We start from the raw sequence: 21,200 nt of genomic DNA, 5'->3' as shown, positions 1-21,200 counted from the left end.
TTTTGCAGAGATTGGAGCATGATTTTTCCAATCCTTACGTTTATAAGACTGAGCTGAAATCCTGTCATAAGTACTAAGTGGGTGCGCAGCAAAAAAGTTCAAGAAAAGAAGCCATTCAGGATGTTGACAGTTCTGTACTTTTATTTTTCAAGTCTACAAATTCAATACAAGGTAAAAATACGTCACATTTCAAACAAAACATTGGTAGATGTCTGTGGAGACAACATAAAAAAAAAAAAGAGAGAGCCAACTTTTCAGAGTAATCTTAGCCCAAAATATGACAAAAGCATCTTCGCTCTTACCATGTATACAGATGGCAACAAAAAAAAAACCCTGATGATTTAAATCCTGTTGAAGTCATCAAGAAGGTAAGAGTTACAGCTGATCTGGTGTCAGAATCTATGAAGCCATGTGATCTCTGAAGGTAAAACAACTATTTATCTGGAGGAGTTGGAGCTGGAGCGAGAGCGGTGGCGCCTGCGACCAGGGGATCTGGAGCGAGAGCGGCGGCGTACGGGGGACCGCCTTCTCGGGGAGCGAGACCTGAGAGGACGAAAGCAAACAGGAGCAGCCATGAAAATATGATGCTGGTGAAAAAGAAAGGAATAGAATTATATGGAATACTAATGGGTACCTTCTCCTCATGCGTGGGGGGCTGCGACGCCACATTGGTGGTGGTGGGGGCATTCGCCGAGGAGGAGGAGACAGCCTGCGAGGTGGAAGACGAACCCGCTGAGTCAGCACAGCAGCTGCACTGATTTCCTGTCCGTCAATCTGACCTAAACATTTAAATCCAATCAAAGATATTTAATCAGGGAACACAGACACAGCCATATGCTTAGGGTAATTAACAGGCACTGAAAACAAACACCAACCTCCGTCCATGTGTTTGAGGGCCTTGGCAGCCTCCTCGGCAGTCTCAAACTCCACATAGGCGTAGCCTTTGGGCAGGTGTAGGTGGAGCCTATCTGCAGGCATGTCTATCATCTTTATTTTCCCATAAGTAGAAAAGATTTCCTGGATGTGGTCCTGTTAACCAGAGAAGCATCATCATCAATGGAGTTACTAGATCATAAGCAGAAGGATAACATATCATGACTGTAATTTTTGTGTAACTCTACATTAGCCCAACAGATTATGCGTGCAGTTGTCCTGATGTACCACATATATTTTTTTTCAAAAATCAGGTCCAGTCTGTCATTCTTTTTCTTTTAAAAACTAAAGGCATGTTCTGACCATCAAACCTAGAGTAATGTTACCCCAGAACTTTACGTTTTATTTTATCTTGGCCATCAGTTCTGTTTGTTCCAAAAGTGATGTTCAAAATGCACAATTAATGTACAAATACTAGGTCCGCTGATGACTGACTGGGTCATTCCTTCTGCAGGAGTGTTGCTGGTTCAATGGAACAGAATGTGTTTCACATAGGGAAATAAGAAAACTACCCTGTTTACCGAAAAAAAGTTCCGGCATAGTTCCTTGGATTTTATTTGTTTTTCTTTCAAAACATCTCAGTGTTCATGTTTTGTAAATGTTAAAATCTGTAAAGGTTACACATTTTCTCTGACTTAGTAACTTACAGAGTGTATCCATGGTTAAACAATTACAAAGTTCTGGCTGTAGAGCACTGGACTGTAATTGCAAGCAAAACTTTCTTCTCTGTTGTCATTATTTGAAAAATACAACAAAACAAAGTAGCATTCCAGAGGGAAAACATTCCAGGTCTCCTTGGACTCTCTTCACTAACCTTGGTCACATTCCTGGTCAGCCTTCCTAAGTGAACCTTGGTTGGTTTTGGGGTGGGGCTTCGCTTCCTTCGGTCTTTATCATCTCCCCTCTTCTGTGTTTTAGAGCTACAAAAACGTTCAGTGTTAAGTTAAACCTCTTCAATAAAGCCTAATTATGAAACATCAATCTGTAGAAAAGATTTTAAGGAAACCCTTACGGTGAGCGGGAGCGGCGACGGTTGTCATGGCGCCTGCGACTAGGGCTCGGGGAGCCTGAGGAGCTGGAGGAGGAGGATGAACGAGAGCTTGAGGATCCGGTGCGGCTGGAGCCAGAAGAGCTGGAGCCACTTGAGGAACCCGAGCTGGAACCCGAGCTGCTGCTGGACGTTGAGCTCGATCTGAAGCAGAAGCAGAAACACAATTATTTTACTAAAAATATCTTGCTCGGTCAGGACATCTAAAACAAACAAAATACTCTAGAAAAACGCATGAGAATACAAACCTGCTGCTGCTGCTGCTACCAGACGAAGCACTACGGCGCTTCCTCACTTTCTCCCTCCCCCTCTCTTTGTCTCCATCCTTGGTACCAGTCTTCTCTTTACCTCTATCTTTAGTTTTCTCATCCTCCTTCCGCTTTGTGGGTGATGGAGCCCTAAATTCAAAAGGAGAAACACATTATATTAGTTCTGTTATGCTTGTGTGTCATGCTCTTGAAAAAACAAACAGAAAGAAATCTGCATGCAAGATCTAATCGCATCACATCACGTTCTTGACGCGTTTTGCCTTTACCAATCTTAAAAACTGTAAATATTGTTGATAAATTCAGTTTACGTCATGGGAAGGTGAAAGTGAGATAGCTCATTTAATAGGATAACATGTATATTTGGCTTCCTTGCATAATAACAACATAGGAACTTCAAGATACGAAGAAATTAGCTTGTGCAGAAAAGATAAGCTGCAGACCGATTAAAAATTAAATAAAGCAATAATTTCCCAATTTTTTTCTTTATTAAGAGCCCTAACGTCACAGTAAATAATTCTGCTGTCCAAACACCATACTCATAAAGCTTTTATTCATTTTGGCTTGTTTGTTTGGCTGTTTTTATTTTTGAGTTCAAATTACTGCGGTTGTATTTGCTTCTATATATACCGTCTATCAAAATCAAAAACACAAATGGTTGATTAATTTTAATTATTTTTGATTATACAGCAGAAATATACTAGAATAATAATGTTAGGAACACGGTCAGAACATTAACACATAGTTCTGTGTATTCATGAAAAAGCTCGACTCTCGGACAAAACAGGCCGCCATTGAATTTCATTCACCCCCTCCTGAAAACAAGCTGCTTCCGTTAACCTTCCGCACAGCTCCTCTTATAGCGAAACTACTACCATGTGAAGCGTTAAATACTTAAAAGTTGAGCAAATATATCTCACGCACGTATATATTTATAGTTTTTATTCCATAAAAATGATTGAACCTACATTTCTTTTTCGGACCAGGAGGCTACAGTTGAACCACTCGCGGCCTGGAAAGACGTCGCTGGCTGATGATGATAGCGGAAGTTGCGTAGTTGCTTGAGCGCCACTTATGATCATTTGTTTATTTTACGTTATTTGACGAGGAATGGTTTACGCGTTTGCGTATGAGAGGGAGCGCTTGAGAGAAATATATCCAAACCGTGTCACTTGTGTGCATGAAATCATTTGATTATTTTTTTAATGTGAAAAAGTAGCAGAGCTTCCTTATTTTCTACTGGCTTCCGCAGGGTGAATGCTGCACTTTATTTTGGCTGTTGTTGTTAGCTAGCTCAGCTAATCCAGGTGAGTTTCCTGCACATGCGGATAATTTTCAAGCAGCCCAGTGTGGGCATTTACTTGTAAAGCTGATTGGATAAAACGGGTATATAGTTGGGAGCTTACTACAAGTTATTACAATGCCAGCAACATAGTTATTATTCTGAATATGTGATTGATTATTTTGAATTTAGATATATAAATAAGATGATAGTAAGATCAAATTGTTGTTGTTTTTTTTCATTTAGATTTTTAAAACCCATTCAACTGTATTTTGCTGGGCTTTAACTAAGGCCAACAACATTTAGCTTTTCTTTGCAGAACTCAGTCAGGGCAGCATGTGACCATGAGTTTTAAAATCTTGCCACAATTTCTTAATTGAATTTAGATCCAGACTTTTACTGAGCTGTAGAAACACATGAGCGTGGCTTGTTTTAAACCATTTGACTGTAGCTTTGCCTGTATATTTATATACAGGCAAAGCTGTATAAATACCTAGTGTTCTACAGCTCCTTTCCTCACTAGTGTCCACAAATGACATAGGCATTAAGATTTTCTTAAATTAGTTGGTACAACTAAGATAAGTTGGCAATGTTAATTGGGAGTATTAGTTAAAGTGGCAAACCGTTTTCAGCCAAACTTGATTTTGTATTTCATCTGACCAGGACACCTCCCTTCAAATATTTGCTGTGTCTATAACAGACTGCAAACAGAACGTCTTAAGGCCTCTTTCGGAAATGTCTGTCTTCTTTCCTGTATTCCAGCCTGCATTTTCATCCATCCATCCATCCATTTTCTTACACCCTTCTTCCCTAATGGGGTCGGGAGGGTTGCTGGTGTCTATCTCCAGCTGCGTTCCGGGCGAGAGGCAGGGTTCACCCTGGACAGGTCGCCAGTCTGTCGCAGGCCTGCATTTTCAGTGCATGACTAATAGTTGCCTGTCAACAGGTTATTCTACCTGAACTGTGGATCCCTGCAGCTTCTTAGTAGTTACTACAGGCCTCCTGGCCGTATCTCTAATTAATGCTTTCCTTTAACCCAGCTTGGCACTTTAAGTGGACAGACATGTTTTTTGAACAGTGCCCTTAGGGATTAGGATATTGTTTAATAACCTAACCCTGCTTAAAATATTTCCACAGCTTTATCATTGGTCAGTCCCAAACATTATCTCAGCAAATCTATGAAGCCAAGACAGAACAGCTGTATTTATGCTAAGATTAAACTATATGCAGGTGCATTCTATTTTCTAATTCTCTATTTACTTCTGAAGCCGAATCATTATACTGTATTTTTTTGTTATTGGGGGGCTTCAGTTGAAAGAGGTTAAGTATATTTTGAGGCCATACTTTTCAAATTTATATTTGCTAAATATAGGAACCCATCTATAACTTTCCTTTCACTTTAGAATTTTGCACTCGTCTGTGCTGCTCTTTACATATGAAAGCTTTATAAAGTACATTACAGTTTATATTATTTGAATGAGAAAATGTGAAAGGGGCCTTTACAAAGGCCGTTTATCCATAAAGAATTATAACCAGCATGAGATTAGAACATACCTCATAAGCGAACTAAAATCTCAATCCACACTGTTTGATTCTTGCCTCTGTGAGCAATACATCTTGTTGAACATGTGTCACTGAAAAGAGTTTCTTAAGATGTCTCAACTGAAGACATAAAGCATGACAAATTTCAAAGGTGCTTTTTTTGAGGGAAGCTGATTAATGTTGAACTTCTGTTCTATTTACTGTAAAGATTACAAATTAGAAAAAAGGAAGAAGTTAAAGGACAATGTCGTGCATGACCTTTGGTTCAGTTTCACTTTTCTTTTACTTTGTTTAATATAATATAATTATCAAATATGCAAAACAGAGCAAGCACATAAACAACACAGTGAAGGGCAGGATGCAAAACAATGATCTTATTTGAATCCTATTCGAATAGTGCCAGAGATTTCCTTAAATTATTGAAACAATGAAACATCCTTAAAAGATGGTCTTTAAGGATGTTACACTAAGCCTTTGACTAGTGATAACTAATAACTGAGCCACAGACATTCCTTCTAAAATAAGTCCAACAACAACGTTTTGGTACTGGACAGCTATTTTATTTCAAATATGTAAAGAAGAATAGAGGAAATAGATAAAATTATAACAATTATCTACACATACTCCAAAAGATCCTATCATACTCTAGTAGTAAACATTAACAAGAATGTATTATTATACCATAGCCAACCAGTATATGCAGTTAAGTAATCAGACCCCTAACTGATTTAGATTTCAAGTAAACTTTAAATTTTACCAAAATCTCTTTAAACTGGAAGTAAAATTAGTAATTTTGAGTGGCCCAGCCAAAGTCCTGACTTGAATCTGATAGATTATCTGTGGAGGAATATACGTCCTGCAGAATCAACACAATTCTTATTATAATGTTACAGCAGTGACTACGTTCTAATATGATTTGTGATATCCTATGCCAGGGGTGGGGACTCCTGGTCCTCGAGGGCCAGTGTCCTGCAACTCTTAGACGTCTCCCTGGTCCAACACCTGAATCCAATAGCTGAATCACCTCCCAAGTTCAGTCAGGTTCTCCAGAGTCCTGCTAATGACCTCATTATTTGACTCAGGTGTGTTGAAGTAGAGATACATCTAAAAGTTTCAGGCGACCGGCCCTCGAGGACCCGGAGTACCCACTGCTGCCCTATGCAGACACTCATTCAGCACCATCGAAGGTCAAGCTCACCTTAGCATGCTGAGGGCTCACAGTGCATTCATCTGACATAATCTGGTCTGTTTACTGATGATTTCAGTAATTAATTATTTGATGGCTCAAAACAGACTGTGAGGTGCATTATGTTTTTACCTCAAAATTACTAAGTAAAGAAATAAAGTTGTTGTTGACATTAGGGAAAAAGTACTCTGTCCTGAGTCACTTAAACACACTGAACTCTAAACGCTTTATCCCAATATACAAACCCTGTATATTGGGATAAACAGGGATTCTTCAGAACCGTGATGGGACTTGATATTCTTCAAAAAGCACTTTTGTTCTTTGAAGATGTACTAACACTAAATACAATGCAAGATAACAGTGTGCTTTAAAAACATAAACTGTTGCTAACTTCTTTTATTTTCTGACTCTTGTAGCAATTATCATCTGAACTGGGGATTTATCTAGACTGAACAAGCATGGGCCGACTAGATGATGCTGCCAAACACAAAGTGGTGGAGCTGCGCAAGGCTGGTCTCAGTTTCCGCAAAATCAAAGCTGTGCTGGAGCTGGAGAACATCAAGGTGTCTGCTCAAGCCATCTACCTGTACCTGAGGGAGTTCCAGGGTAGACCACCAGGGAGGGTCAGGCCTCTGGAGGCTGGAGGTAGCACATTGGCGCAAACAGCTCAAGTGCAAGCAGGGGCATTGCAGGAGAGGTGGAGCAACATTCACCTTCAGAACCTGATGAGGGACGGGCCTCATCGCACTGAGTATCCAGCTCCAGCTAGCTTCTCCAAACAGGGATCCACCAATTCAGAGACCACCTCCAATTCCTCTGGATCCGGAGAGGCTAGCGGAAGCAGCAGGTCGGAGCAGCAGTCCGGTGGAAATAAGGAAGAAAATGACATTCAGATTGTTAGTGTCACTTCACTTGCACAGCATGGCCAGCAAAGGGTGACCCAGCCACCTGTAAGGAGGCCAGAAACAAGTTCAAACATGTCTTCCACATTAACGGCTTCTGGAGCATTCCTGAGAAGAAGAGTTACACCTTCCCCAGCCACCAGTTCAATTTTGGCAGCTCGAAAAAGACTTTTGGACAGAGCATTGTCACATAGGACAAAGGTAACTACAGAGTTTTCTCAATTATAAAATTGGTGAATTGCTTTAACGCTGTATAAATTGCTAAAGTAGTCTTTTTTTTTATGCTTTTCACATTTACCAGTCATTCCACCAGATGGCGGCGTTGTTAAGGAGAGATCAGGCTGGTGTTCAAAGTTCTGATTTAAGCAGTGCTCTACCACAGCAGCCGGAAACCTATGACCTGACCACTGAAAAGGTGCGATCCCGACAAACTTTAAAAAGCCTAAAGGCAATGCTTTTCCTTCTCCTGTATATTATGTTTTACTGGGAGTAGCATTTGGGTAGTTTTTATCTAAAACTTGTGTTTTTGATCAAATAGCTTCAACACAATCCGAGAGAGAAGTGGCAGTAGATTTATAAATGCAAGTTTGAACAGTCCCTTTTGAAGGTTCCACCATAGCCACTCCTAAATATAGTGTTTTTATTGTTTCAGACTGTTATGGAGGGGCAGCCTGGGCATAATGGTTCCCCTCGGCGCTTTGCTGCACAGAGACCAGGAATGAGCGTCCGCTCCCTTCATCCTCCTCCACGTGTCGGGATTCGCCTTCCTAATCGCCCGCCAGCGCCTTTGACATCCTCATCTCCGGGAACCGTTCTTTGTCTGCCGTCCCCCAGGACTCAAGGCGGTAGCGAGGGGAATTCAAATCCACCATCGGCGGTCCAGGACACCAGAGCAAGAGGTAGCCTGCAGGACCAGATCCAGACCCTTGGCTCTGAGGTTCGCAGCCTGGGCTTGGCAGTGAAGATGATGGTGGAGCAGCAGTGCCGCCTGGAAAGGGAGCAGTCACAGCAGACGCAGATTCAGAAGCAGATCCTCAGCACTCTCCAAACACTCTCCTCTAAAGCAGGACTCTGTAGCAGAACTCCGCAACGGCTCAACAAAACTCCCTCGCCATCGTCTTTGTCAGCAGCCTCTGCCACTCCCTCTTTCGGCCAAGAAACGTACACTTTTAATCAAGGCGCGTTCTCTCAGTGCGGCCAGACTCAGCCGGGCTACAACTCTTTAGAGAGATTAGAAAGCACAGAGGCCTTTAAGGTTCCAGGAATGAGCCCACCAAGCATAAATGGATTTCCACCATGTAGCAACGCAGACAGTCTTCCTCTTACTCACACTTCCTCTCAGTCACAAACTTATCCAGCTGCGTATCAACAGCAGAACAGTCAAGCCCTCCTGGCACCCTACACACAGTCGTACGTCTCCTCGTACAACCACACACACACTCAGTCGTTCCGAACGCCGGAGAGTAAAGCAGCAGATTTTTCTGCGAGGACTTTCACGGACTGCAGCGGGTCTACCCAGCAGGTCATGAACTCCTCTTCACACAATCAGCCACTCAGTAGCATCAAGGTGGAAGGACCTTAGACAACGCAGGTTCGGTCCTCCGAAAGAACTTGAACTTGTGTTTCTTTTAATTTGCTGTAGCATTGTGGTGTAAGGTACATTTTCAGGACTACTAATATAAAAGTAGCTGTTTTTATTAAATTTATTTCTGAGGTTCATTATCTTGCAATACGTACAGCAATAGGTTGACAGAATTGAAAGTTTTGTTGAACTCCTCTGATTTTACTTAGCCACAATTTCATGAATCTGTATATTTTTGTGATTTTTTTTTTTCTCGTATCAACAGGGAACCCAACATAAACAGTTAATTTTCATAACTTTGACCTGTTTGACAAATAAAAGTCAGATTTTGATCCAGAAAGAGTAATTATTTTAAAAGATAAGGTATTTCCAGTAACGGGATGGAAGGTTGACTGCTGAAATCTCGGAAGACAAAGAAGCAATTACACCTAAAGCAACTTAAAAGAACAAGCCTACAGTTTTATAACTCTAACACCTAATATTATGAAGGAGGAGAATCAAAACCAATCACAATCTCATGTGGCTGTTCATCCCTATGCTGCAGCCAAGACAGCTTGTTGTGAATGTGCAGTCTAGTTAGCATAGCTACCAATGACAGCAGATAAACATTTTTCCTGAAAATATATTTTTTAGTAAAGTTATATACTGGAGCTTGAAGAAGTCTGGATTGCTTCATGTACATTTTGCATGTTTCTTATGACTGTTGTTTGTGGGGAGAGACATTCCAGTAATCTAAAACTTATAGAAACAAGTTAAGCAACCTACTTGCATACTGTATGCTGATTGTTGCATGTAAAATTCATGAGCAGCAAATATTGTGCTAGTTCTCAGTATTGGGCCAAAGAAAGCAAGGCAGTTACAAACCTTTAAAATTGTAATGCTTTTGATAAGTCAGATAGACTCAAAAAATTGTTACAGCAGCTACGTGGGGGGGCCCAATTTAATTTTTTGTAATGGTGCCCAAGATTCCTGGCGGCGCCCCTGCCACCGAGAGTCAGGATTGCAAATTCCAATTTTTGACAAACCTTGTGCCTACTTTACTCAGTGTGTGTGAGTAATAGAAGTTAGAAGTTCAACCTCGAAAAAGAGGTGATCCGACTGGAGCAAATACACAAACATTCACCAACATTGTCAAATTTGAAAACATTAACGGCTGTTAAATCTGAGCTTAATATAGACTACACCCATCAGGTTCAGAAATTATTATTTTATACTAAACAGAAATACTATGAATTTGGAAATACGTCCAGTCGCATGCTTTCCAATTTATTGCAAAATCAAGATAATTGTCGCTCAATTAACATGATCAGAAGGCAGAACAAAGACGTCACATACGACCCAATACTTATTAACAGCACTTTCCGGGATTTTTATATATCTTTATATAATACGGACATGGCTGACCCGGACATTATCTCCTCCTATCTGAGCAGCATATCTCTGCCTTCTGTCACGGGAGAAGATAGTGCCTTCTTAGATGCTGCTATCACTCCGGAGGAAGTTTGGGCTGCAATTAAATCTATGCCAAACAGAAAATGTCCTGGACCCGATGGGTTTCCATTGGAATTTTTTAAGCTATTTTGGCCTGAGATTCAACCAATGTTCATGCCTGCTGTTAATGACATTTTGAGAAATGGCATCCCCCCTCATGGAGACATGCCTCCATCAGTCTTATTTTAAAAGAAGGTAAAAGTCCCCTGGATCGTTCCTCCTTTAGGCCTATTAGTTTGCTTAACGTTGACTATAAAATTGTGGCAAAAGTATTGGCCCGGAGATTGGAAAACATCCTTCCTAAAATTATAAATCCAGATCAGGGAGGGTTTATAAAAAATAGATATGGCACAGACAATATACAATGCGTTCTTAATGTTGTTCAGCGCCTTAATATTCACAAAGAGCTAGCAGTAATTGTTTCCCTCGATGCCGAGAAGGCTTTTGACCGAGTTGAATGGCAGTTTCTTTTTCAGGTGTTACACAAATTCGGTCTGGGGCCAAATTTTATCAATCTGGTTAAAAGCTTTTATTCAGACCCAACAGCCTCAGTTAACACAAATGGTTTGATGTCTGAGCCCTTCAAGATTCATAGGGGTTGTAGGCAGGGGTGCCCCCTTTCACCCTTATTGTTTACATTGTTTATTGAATCCCTGGCTGAGATTATCAGGACTAATCCAGATGTATCTGGAATCAATATAGGTGGTAGAAACCATATAATTTCATTATTTGCAGATGACGTACTTTTGCATATGTGTGATCCTGAGAAATCAATTCCAGCTGTCCTGGAATCTATGGCTACATTCAGTGCTTTATCAGGATATAAAATCAATTTAGGAAAATCTGTCGCCACCCCTTTCAGCATCCCCTCCGAAAGGTTTATGCAATCTCCTTTTCAAATGTCTATCAGAGGCTTCAAGTATCTGGGTATTTTTGTTACACCTGATCTGAATAATCTTTTTGGAACTAATTACTCACCTTTAATTCAGAAGATAAAAAATTATTTAATAAAATGGGATCCCCTGCCAACCTCCTTCTTAGGGAGAATCAATATTATAAAAATGAACATTCTTCCACGACTGAACTATTTATATCAAAATCTTCCCTGCTATTTATCCCCTGCACACTTCAAATTACTAAATCTGGAACAACAAACACCCAAGAGTCAAGTTTTCTATATTAACTAAGCCAAAACATCTTGGAGATTTGTCGTTACCATCCCTGCAGCTTTATTATTGGTCAGCACAACTTAAAATCATATCAAATTGGTTTATGAATAGAAAGAACGCTTTATGGTTAGATCTGGAGTCACAATCTTGTCTCCCCAGCAAACTTAATTCTCTTTTTTTTATAAGTGGCATAGACCAAATGGCTCATCTCAGAAGTAACTTCATTGTTTATAATACTTTGCTGGCCTGGCGAGACATGAGGAAATATCTAAATATCTCTCCCACCCTCTCTTCTTGGTCATCGTTAACTTTGAACCCAGATTTACCGGCAGAGATTAGAAGCATTGGCTTGTCTGAATGGTCATCTAAGGCAGTGGTCCCCAACCACCGGGCCGCGGACCGGTACCGGTCCGTGGACCAATTGGTACCGGGCCGCGCAAGAAATAATTAAATATGTCCGTTCTATGTATTGAGTATGGAGGAGCTTTTATTTTGAAAATCGTACACCGGATGCCGAGCCCCCCCCCCCCCCGCGTTCGATCTTCACAACGCACGCACGAACACCCCCCTCCCCCGGTCCGCAGGAATTTACGAAGGCTTGGCCCGGTCCGCTGTACAAAAAAGGTTGGAGACCACTGATCTAAGGGACTGTCAAATATTATGGACATGCTGGACTCTGACTCTGTTAAATCCTTTGAACAAATTAAAGCCAATAGAGATTTCTATAAATACCTACAGATCCGTCATTTTGTGAGCTCTCTCTGGAGGACAGGAAAATTACGTGCAAAATTGTCAGAGTTAGAGAATATGATTATCGTGACCAAATCTCCCAAAGGACTTATCTCTAAGATATATCATTTACTATCTGGCTCTGACTCCTCAGGTTATGATGCTATGAAGCTGGTGTGGGAGTGTGACCTAGGACTGACGTTCGATCTGGCAGATTGGGAAGAAATCTGTGATGGGGTCTTCCCCAACTCGACCTCAGTTTCTTTACATGAGCAGAACTTTAAATTCTTCTACCGAACTTATTATACACTTGTTCGTCTTCGGAGGATGTTTCCTGATGCTTCAGATCTGTGTCATAAATGCAAAATACATAGGGGCACATTTATTCACTTATTTTGGTCTTGCAATTGTATTCAAACTTTCTGGAAAAGAGTTCATCTCATGATACAAGAGATACATGATACAAGAGATCATTGGTAAACTCCTTCCTTCTGTCTCTTTAACCATGCTTCAGACATTCTACTTAATGCAGACACTAAACATCTGCTTACAATCCTTTTATTTCTGGCCAAGAAATGCATACTACTGAGATGGTCAGCACCACAGGCCCCTACAGTTGATATGTGGATATCACAGATTTCCGCCATTGTCTCAGTTGAAAAACTTACTCATGACCTTCATCAAAAGTCTAAAAATTTTTGGAGGATCTGGGCCCCACTGCAGTCCTTTTTACAGAGGCTGTAATTTTTTATTTTTATCTTTATGTTTTTCTCTCCCTCTTACATTCAATATATCACTCATTTGGCTGTCTGACAGTTGTAACTATTTTGGATCATGACTACTGTATTTTGTGTATGTGGGCTGTATGTATGTATTTATATATTTTTTTATGTGGACATTGCAGTGTTCCTTGTTGTTTTGGGGTGGGTTGTTTTTGTTTAATTTTGTTGATGTTTTCATAAAGTTAGAAAATCAATAAAAAGAAAAAAAAAATAAGTTATAAGTTCAAATGCTTATGGTGTACAAAATCTTACAAAATAGTTTTGTCTTATCCTGGACAGATGAAACTATACTGCATGATTGTGGATGAGTTTTTTACAGAGGAAACAGTGTAATGGTATAAGGTATCAGCCAGGATTAGGCAGCCTCTCCCTCTTTTTGACACCATCTCAATAACTGAAATTAAATCCGCATTTTCTGTGTGTTTTCACAAAGAAAACAGGTTGAGCAGCTTTCTACTTTAACCCAGCAAATTATCTGGTTCCTTTATTGCAGGAGTGTCAAACTCCAGCCTTAAAGTGCCACTGTCCTGCAGTTTTTAGATGTGCCACAGGTACAAAACACTGGAGTGAAATGGCATAATTACATCCTTCTTTTGTAGAAAAGCTCCCCAGAGCCTTGCTAATGACATAATTATTATATGCAGGTGTGGTGCAGCAGAGGGACATCTAAAGGTTGCATGGCAGTGGCCCTCCAAGACTGGAGTTTGACATCTGTGCTTTATCGGATTAGTAGGTGGTTACAGAAATTAACACAAACCTAAAAAAATAAACATATTCTGAGTTTGTACCTTCAAGTTTGCAATTTATTCTGTCATGAATCTACTCTCTATGTTTTTTCTTTACACTCAGCCTTTTGTTCAAGAGCAGATAATGTTACACTCGCTTCCACTACTATGCAATTTATGAACCTGATTATGAAAGTTCCGGAATTGAGAATAAGTGGAAAAAGTGAAGAGCCAATAGAAACCTTTTTCTTATTTCTCCTGGCTATATTATTCTTTTTGTCTGTGAAATATGACATTTTATGTCCACAAAGCATCACAAAGAAAGTTACTACAATGAACGGATGGAAAATTACTGCTTTATTGTTCATGTCTGATTTAAAGTGTAAAAGAGCACTTGTACTGCAATGACCTTTTCTCACATCCAGAGCTTCCCCTGTTAAGGTTAATAGAGGCTCCTGTGGCAAACTGGCCCTGGTCTCTGGAAACTGAATGCACCATTTGTTAAATTGTTTGCAATGTGAGCAAGGGTGAGGTAAAGAGTTTCATGTGTTCATTCCTGCATCAAAATTTGGGTTTAAGAATGTGGAATTCTACATTGCTGGGAAAGAAAAGGAGCTGGAATTGTCATGCAAGGCTGAACTTTACCAACTAGATATATTCAGCCACACAGCTTTGCTCTGGATCCCAACTTCTTCCCGCCCAGTCCCTGCAACATACAGCTGGCCTGAAATATGCCATAGAAATTCCGCAGGCCTCCAACCTCCATTAGATGCTAAAAAATAAGCAATGAGAAGAATTACAGTGACAATCTCTAGGATCTCTTTTCAGGACACACCAAATGTCATTTAGAGGATGATAATGCAGTTGTGTGAACATATGAAGGGTTGTTTGAGCCACAAAACATTCTATGCTTAGTTCAGGTTCTGGGGATGCGGAGCAGACTAGCACCAGTAGACCAGTATCAACTTTTCAGACCTCAGAGGTCTGGAAAGTTGATACAGCAGCAACAGATCTTTAATGTATTGTAATGCTAAGCCATTCAGTGACTTATGAACTAATAACAGTATTTTAAAGCCTATTCTCTGTGATATAAGGATTTTATAACTGGAATGGTAGGTTCTATCCACCTGGTTTTAGTCAGAACCTGAACAGCTGCATTTTGGATCAGTTGCAGCTGTCTGATTGATGTTTTTACGCAGACCTGAAGATGCTGTTGTAGTAATCATTGCGACTGATGATAAGCACAAGGGTGAGTTTCTTTGGATCTTGCTGAGACATCAGTCCTTTAATTCTCTAAATGTACTTCAGGTGATAGAAGGCTGTCTTTGTAACTGTCTTTATGTGGCTCTGAATGTTCAGGTCTGAGTCCATATCTACACCCAGATTTCAGGCCTGATTGCCGGTTTCCATCTGTCAAAGCTGAAGTTGTGCGCTGACTCTAGATCGTTCCTCTTTAAGTCCATAGATAATAACTTCTGTTAAGTATTGTTTATATTCAGGTGGAGAAAGATGTGGCACATCCACACATTTATCTGTTCTAACCATCTGTTTGTTTGGAGTCACCTATGATAATGTACCATAGAGCTGTGTATCATCTGCTTAGCTGTGGTAGCTAATCTTATTGCCTGAACTAGTGGGAGCACAAAGGTAATGACTAAGAGGGGTCCTAGGATTGAACCTTGGGGTACCCCACAGGTGACTTCTGTCCACTTCAATGAGAAATTTCCTATGGAAGCAAAGAAATCCCTGTTCTTAATGTAAGATTTCAACCAATGGGGTTCTGGACCAGAGAGTCCCACCCAACTCTCCAATTGTTTCAGTAATATGTCATAATCAATATGACATTTCACTCAGATGTTTTAGCAATGTTAAGGATGACTCTACCTTAAATTATTACATGCTCTATAAATTTGCTTTGTCATGAGTAAATAATGTGGATACAAACTGAATCTCTTCATCATCTATATATGTCAGTGAAATTCACTCAATAGAAGAAAAGAAGGAAGTGAGGGATAAAGCCACAGCTAAAGAACTCTTTCAAGCTCCTTAAATAACGTGTGCAAATTAAAGTAACATGCAGACATTTAAAGTGATCATTTGTAATAGTGACATCAGGGTTCTGGTAGAGACATCAACTACAATCTAGTGCTTCATTCTTCACTGCCGACTGAGAGCACAGAGCTCATGAGGAGAAGGAGGGGCGGTGAATCCCACTGCTGGAGTCAGATCCAGATCATCTTCAGAAACTCCAGGTGGAGGCGTGAAACGAAAACGTTGAAGGAGTGAGGTGAAGAAGAGGAAAACCTCCATCTTTGCCAGACTCTCACCAAGACACACCCTGCGACCTGCAACAAGAAAACATGTAACACATTTTAATCCAAACATGAAAGGCAAAGATTATCTGATTGATTAACAAACTGCTAGAGTTTGTTCTACCCGCAGAAAATGGCAGAAAGGCATCTCTCTTGATAAATCTTCCCTCCTTGTCCAAGAAATGAGAAGGGTTGAAGGTGTGTGGGCTCTCCCATTCACTCTCATCATACAGTACAGATGTAAGGAGGGGAATCACAGTAGTTCCCTGAAGACAAAAATACTAGCATGATCATCTGGAAGATATTGTCTGTTGGAAGCCTATATTTATTTCCCTCCTGCTCACCTCTTTGATCAAATACCCCTGAAAGGTAACATCTCGACTGGTTTTGTGTGGGACCGCCATAGGAGAAATGTTACCGAGCCGCTGTATCTCATGGATGACAGCATCAGTGTACGGCAGATTTTTACGGTCTTCCACATGAACCTCGCGGCTTCCAACCACCCTGGTCAGCTCCTCCTGAACCTGGTCTGCAGTAAACAAGAAGTGAATGATCAACAGATTTCCCTCTAGGGATCACAGTTACCACAAAGACATATGTACACATGTATATGTTTGGGTTATATATTATTTTTAACTAACATTTAATTGTCAGAGGACATGCTGAAAATAATGTTTTCTGGGCATAGGAAAAATATCCCAGATATTTTCTCCTCTTTCTTACCTTGAATTTGTGGATACTTTGCCATGAGCAGCAAACCCCACCTCAGTGTTGCAGCTGTGGTGTCGGTTCCAGCAGAAAACAGGTTTGAGACTGTATATAACAGGTTCTCCTCAGTGAACTGAGTGTCTTTGACAAAAGAATCCTAAAAAGAAAACTGTGTGAATACGGTACATGTGGCACACATTTTGATGTTGTCATTATTCTTTAAATATAGATTTGTGTTGCCTTGCCTCTTCTTTCTGCTTTTGAATCAGAAAACAGTCGATCACTCCTCTGCAAATCTGAGGGTTGAGTGTCTCTTTCAGTTTCTGGGTTAAATGCTTCAGGTCTTTCAATGTCGTTTCACAATTTTTTAACAGAATCTGACGGCCTTTTATCCATCCAACCAGCCGGGGAAATGTATTGTACAACTTGAAATTAAGGACAATATATTTTAGGAATAGAGAAATTCAATGGTAGTTCATTTGTTTAGCATGACAGAAGTCAGGGTGAGCTTGTTTTGAGACACTGGCAGAGTAAATCCTTGTTGGGAAGGAGCTTTAGGAGCTCTATACTAAATGTGGTGTTGGGTGGAACATTAACAACAAACAGGCACCCTGAGCCCAACTTTAGGAATGACTTAGAGAAGCTCAAGCTGCAAAGATTCTGAATGTTTTTGTAATGACTGCAGGTTTTACATTGTAAACTCACATATCCATATGAAGTGTGCTGTTTTAATATTGCTACAATTTTTTTAATGTATAAAATACTCAAATATTTAATATTTCTTAACTTATAGTACATATTTTTGGGTCAAGATGGAACCATGTCACATGGAACATTTTAAACCTGCTGATGTGAAGTCCGTCCTATTAATGTCCTGGATTTTTTTTTTTTTGTTAGGGCACAAAGACTTCCTCCAGCTCTGTGAACTTATCCTTCAAAATCCAGCTCTTCAGGTACCACATATTACCACCACCACCAATAACAGTAACAAAATGTTAGTGGCAGCAGTGATGTGCAGCAAAAGCAGGTAGATGATTTAAGGAACGATAAAAAAAATAATCTTGGAAGAACAACTATTTGTTGTAATAGAAAAAGATGGAACATTTATGTGAAAACATTTTAAAACTATATTTGTGCTCGTCCTTGCAGATCATATTTCATGCACCACATTCTGATGGTCTAAAACATAAAACCCCCAATGCAGAATACATTAAAGGATGTGGTTATAAAAAGCAAATTATGAAAATGACATAAATTTAAATGTGTCTTTTATGAGAATTTAATTTTAAATTTGGGGTATCTTTATACATGTAAAATAACAGGTTTGTGTGACGTTCACATTGTACTCTGTGTTTTGTTGTTTGAGCCAATCCAAGTCACGTCCCTCATTTCCGTTATTCCTCGCACCTGTGTTGCGTCCTAATTGTCTCCCTTCTTAAACCTCTCTCAGTCACAACCACGCTGCCAGATTATCGAACGCCTTCAGCAAGTACTTTTCCAGCACTTCTACCTCGCCTTCATAGTTACTACCAAGCTTTGTTCCTCGGACCTGCCCCTTTTGCCTCGCCCTTGTCGGACTGTTACTGATCACCCATCTGGATCTCGACCCACGCCTGTTGCAGTTACACCGCTCACTCACGAATTCTGCTCTCTGCACCGATCGTGCATGACCTCGGCCCTTCTGACTAGGATTCAGATCTGGATTTGGTTCTTCTGCTACCTCACAAAGTTAGTACGCTGCCCTGTATCAGCGCTTCCGTCCCCAGGCATTTCCTCCAGAGCTCTGCGTCAGCGCAGCATCTGCTTTCCTCCTTGTTCCTCAGCCGATCACTACAGTAACTGATCACCAAGCCAGTGCTACAGCTGATGATCCAGTCTGCCCAGTTTAAGCTGCCTTTTAATAAATATCAGAGTTTACTGCTCACTCCGGTGTCGTGGCTGATTTTATGGGTCCCTCTAGTGCAGTGTTTCCCAATTCCAGTCCTCGGGGCCCCCTGCTCTGCATGTTTTAGATGTGCCTCTATACCAGAACAGCTGATTCAAATGATTGCATGACATCTTCTGCAGCCACCAAGTACTGCAGGAGCCTGTTAATCACCCAAAGATTCAATCCAGGTGTGTGGCAGAAGGAAAACACCTAAAGCATGCAGGCTGGGGGGCCTCGAGGACTGGAATTGGGAAACACTGTTCTAGTGAACCATTACAGGTTTGGACTTCATGGACTTCAGACAATAATTTAACAGTCTCTACCTTACAAATGGATGACTTTCATCACTGTGGTTTACCAAAGTGTCTGTTTGGCTCATAGTATATTATTTACTAAGTTTCTTATTTGAAACATTAAGCTTACCTGGATTCCTGCTGAACCAACTACCTTAATATTCTCAGTGACTCGATTAACCAAATCTATGAATTGAGGATCATCATATTCAAATCGGCTTCCAAACACAATGGAGGAGATGATGTTGGATGTTGCATTATTTGTTGGATGAGATGTGTTAAATGGTTTCCCTGTGGAGCAAGAGAGTTACTGTTTTATCTTGTCTGCTATTAAAATGTACTTAACTTACAAAAGGCATATGAATTAGTACACCACAACAATGATTAAATCATTTCAGTGAAGAATTTTATGTGTCTGTTTGTTAGAGAAACACAGCATTATGTTATACCTTTATAACTCTCAAACACTTCAATGAGGTGTCCACACTCCTCTAAGATTTTCTCCTCTGCAACTCTCTTCCCCATCCCAAAGTCTTTCAGGGTGCTGAGGGCAAAACGACGCATCTCTTTCCAAGTTTCTCCGTTTGCAAACAGAATTCCTTGTACAGTAAACAAAACTCATAATCAATTTTGAACTTTGTTTCAGTATTTTGTCAAATTACAGAAATAAACATTTCAATGGATATTCCACTGTGATAGACCAACAATAAGTAGTTATACATTAAGTCAACACAAAGCAAAGGAGTAAATTCTATTCAAGATCTTTGGAATACAGTTGTTCAATAGTATTTTTGGAAAGATTTGTAAAAATTTACTTCTGGACATACCATGATGTTTTGATAAATCCACAAATACAGGTAGGATTTCTCTTTCTCCAAATTCTTCTGGATAGCTGACCAGAGCCTCTCTGACTGTCCTGTACCCGGCTAGGACAACCACTTTTTTCGGCCCAAAATAAACTGTAAATACAGACCCATATTTCTTGGAAAGCTGATTTGATGAAAACAAGAGAGAAAAAATTAAACAGAGATCAAACAGGTTTAAATGTTGCTGAACAGTTTAAGTCAGAGCCCACCTCACAGAGTGTTTTGTAGGGTCTCTGGAGGTCAAGCTGCAGCAGGTTGCCAAGCAGAGGCAGAGGCTTTGGTCCTGGAGGCTCTTTACCCATTTCTCTGGAGGAACCAACAGTCACCAAATAAAGGATTATGAAAAGGAGACTTAGTCCAAGTACAGTGGTAGGACTGGAGAATAGAAAGAAATCAAAATCCTTCAAAGTCTCCATGTTCTCAGCTGCTTAAAGTCTCCTGATCTGAATTTACAGCTAAGACAGAGAGGACTTTAGGTTCCTGTGGGGTTTTTGTTCTCTGTTGGCCACACCTATTTAACCTTTGAGTATTAACATGACACTGATTTCAACTCCGGAGTTGGTTTACTCCACTCCATACCTGAAGCTTTGATGAATAAAAAAATATATAGAGAAAATGGATTCATACTTTTACCACAAAGATTTAATGCCAGTAACCCTTTGCCATTAATAAAGAACTGAGTTTGTCATGTTTCCTCTATGGTTGTACTGGCAAATAATTTTATTTTTATTTGTGTTTTTCTTGGGCTGCACAGTGGTGCAGTTGGTAGAGCTGTTGCCTTGCAGCAAGAATGTCTTGGGTTTGATTCCCGGCCCGGGGTCTTTCTGCATGGAGTTTGCATGTTCTCCCTGTGCGTGCGTGGATTCTCTCCAGGCACTCCGTCTTCCTCCCACAGTCCAAAAACATGACTGTTAGGTTAACTGATCTCTCTAAATTCTCCCTAGGTGTGAGTGTGTGTGTGTGTGTGTGTGTGTGTGCGTGTGTGTGTGTGTGTGTGTGCATGGTTGTGTCCTGTCTGTTTCTGTGTTGCCCTGTGACAGACTGGCGACCTGTCCAGGGTGACCCCGTCTCTCGCCCGGAACGTTAGCTGGAGATAGACACCAGCAACCCTCCTGAACCCTCTAGGGGAGAAGGATGTACAGAAAATGGAAGGATCTGTTTTTCTTTTGCACATATGCTCTTCTGTAAATCCTTGATAGGCTCCATCTATCAATCCATCTTCTTCCGCTTGTCCGGAGTCGGGTCGCGGGGGTAGGAGCTTCAGAATCAAATCAAAATCAAATCGAATTTTATTTAGATAGCACATTTCAGCAACAAGGCATTTCTAAGTGCTTTGCACCAAATCAAACACAAAAACACAATGCAACATAGAATCAATAATAAAAACACAACAACAAGTCAGATTGATTACGTTTCAAATACAACTCTAAACAAGTGGGTTTTTATTTGAGATTTAA

At 40.4% G+C, this 21,200-nt stretch overlaps 3 protein-coding genes across 3 annotated transcripts; 1 reads left to right on the top strand and 2 right to left on the bottom strand.

The window, feature by feature from the left end:
- Nucleotides 1-114: 114 nt before the first annotated feature.
- Nucleotides 115-3,317, bottom strand: LOC122821782 (RNA-binding protein with serine-rich domain 1-like). Its single transcript, XM_044099989.1, has 7 exons — nucleotides 3,216-3,317; nucleotides 2,230-2,379; nucleotides 1,946-2,125; nucleotides 1,748-1,853; nucleotides 876-1,029; nucleotides 635-779; nucleotides 115-543 (listed from the first exon to the last, which is right to left on the bottom strand). Coding segments are annotated over exons 1-7 (843 nt in total). The 5' UTR covers nucleotides 3,218-3,317; the 3' UTR covers nucleotides 115-437.
- Nucleotides 3,318-3,333: 16 nt separating this feature from the next.
- On the top strand, nucleotides 3,334-9,092 carry LOC122821781. Its single transcript, XM_044099988.1, has 4 exons — nucleotides 3,334-3,554; nucleotides 6,674-7,360; nucleotides 7,461-7,574; nucleotides 7,812-9,092. Exons 2-4 carry the CDS (start codon nucleotides 6,716-6,718, stop codon nucleotides 8,739-8,741), a joined length of 1,689 nt encoding a protein of 562 aa, XP_043955923.1. The 5' UTR covers nucleotides 3,334-3,554; nucleotides 6,674-6,715; the 3' UTR covers nucleotides 8,742-9,092.
- Nucleotides 9,093-14,102: 5,010 nt separating this feature from the next.
- Nucleotides 14,103-20,686, bottom strand: LOC122821780 (cytochrome P450 2K1-like). The gene is made up of 9 exons (XM_044099987.1): nucleotides 19,953-20,686; nucleotides 19,705-19,867; nucleotides 19,327-19,476; nucleotides 19,008-19,168; nucleotides 16,903-17,082; nucleotides 16,673-16,814; nucleotides 16,294-16,478; nucleotides 16,074-16,215; nucleotides 14,103-15,982 (listed from the first exon to the last, which is right to left on the bottom strand). The coding sequence occupies exons 1-9, from the start codon at nucleotides 20,157-20,159 to the stop codon at nucleotides 15,795-15,797; spliced, it is 1,518 nt and encodes a 505-aa protein (XP_043955922.1). The 5' UTR covers nucleotides 20,160-20,686; the 3' UTR covers nucleotides 14,103-15,794.
- Nucleotides 20,687-21,200: the final 514 nt, after the last annotated feature.

This window comes from Gambusia affinis, linkage group LG19 (assembly GCF_019740435.1).
Source record: "Gambusia affinis linkage group LG19, SWU_Gaff_1.0, whole genome shotgun sequence".
Taxonomy (NCBI): Eukaryota; Metazoa; Chordata; class Actinopteri; order Cyprinodontiformes; family Poeciliidae; genus Gambusia; species Gambusia affinis.
The sequence above is the reverse complement of the archived record's forward strand: the minus strand, read 5'-3'. Positions and strand labels throughout refer to the sequence as shown.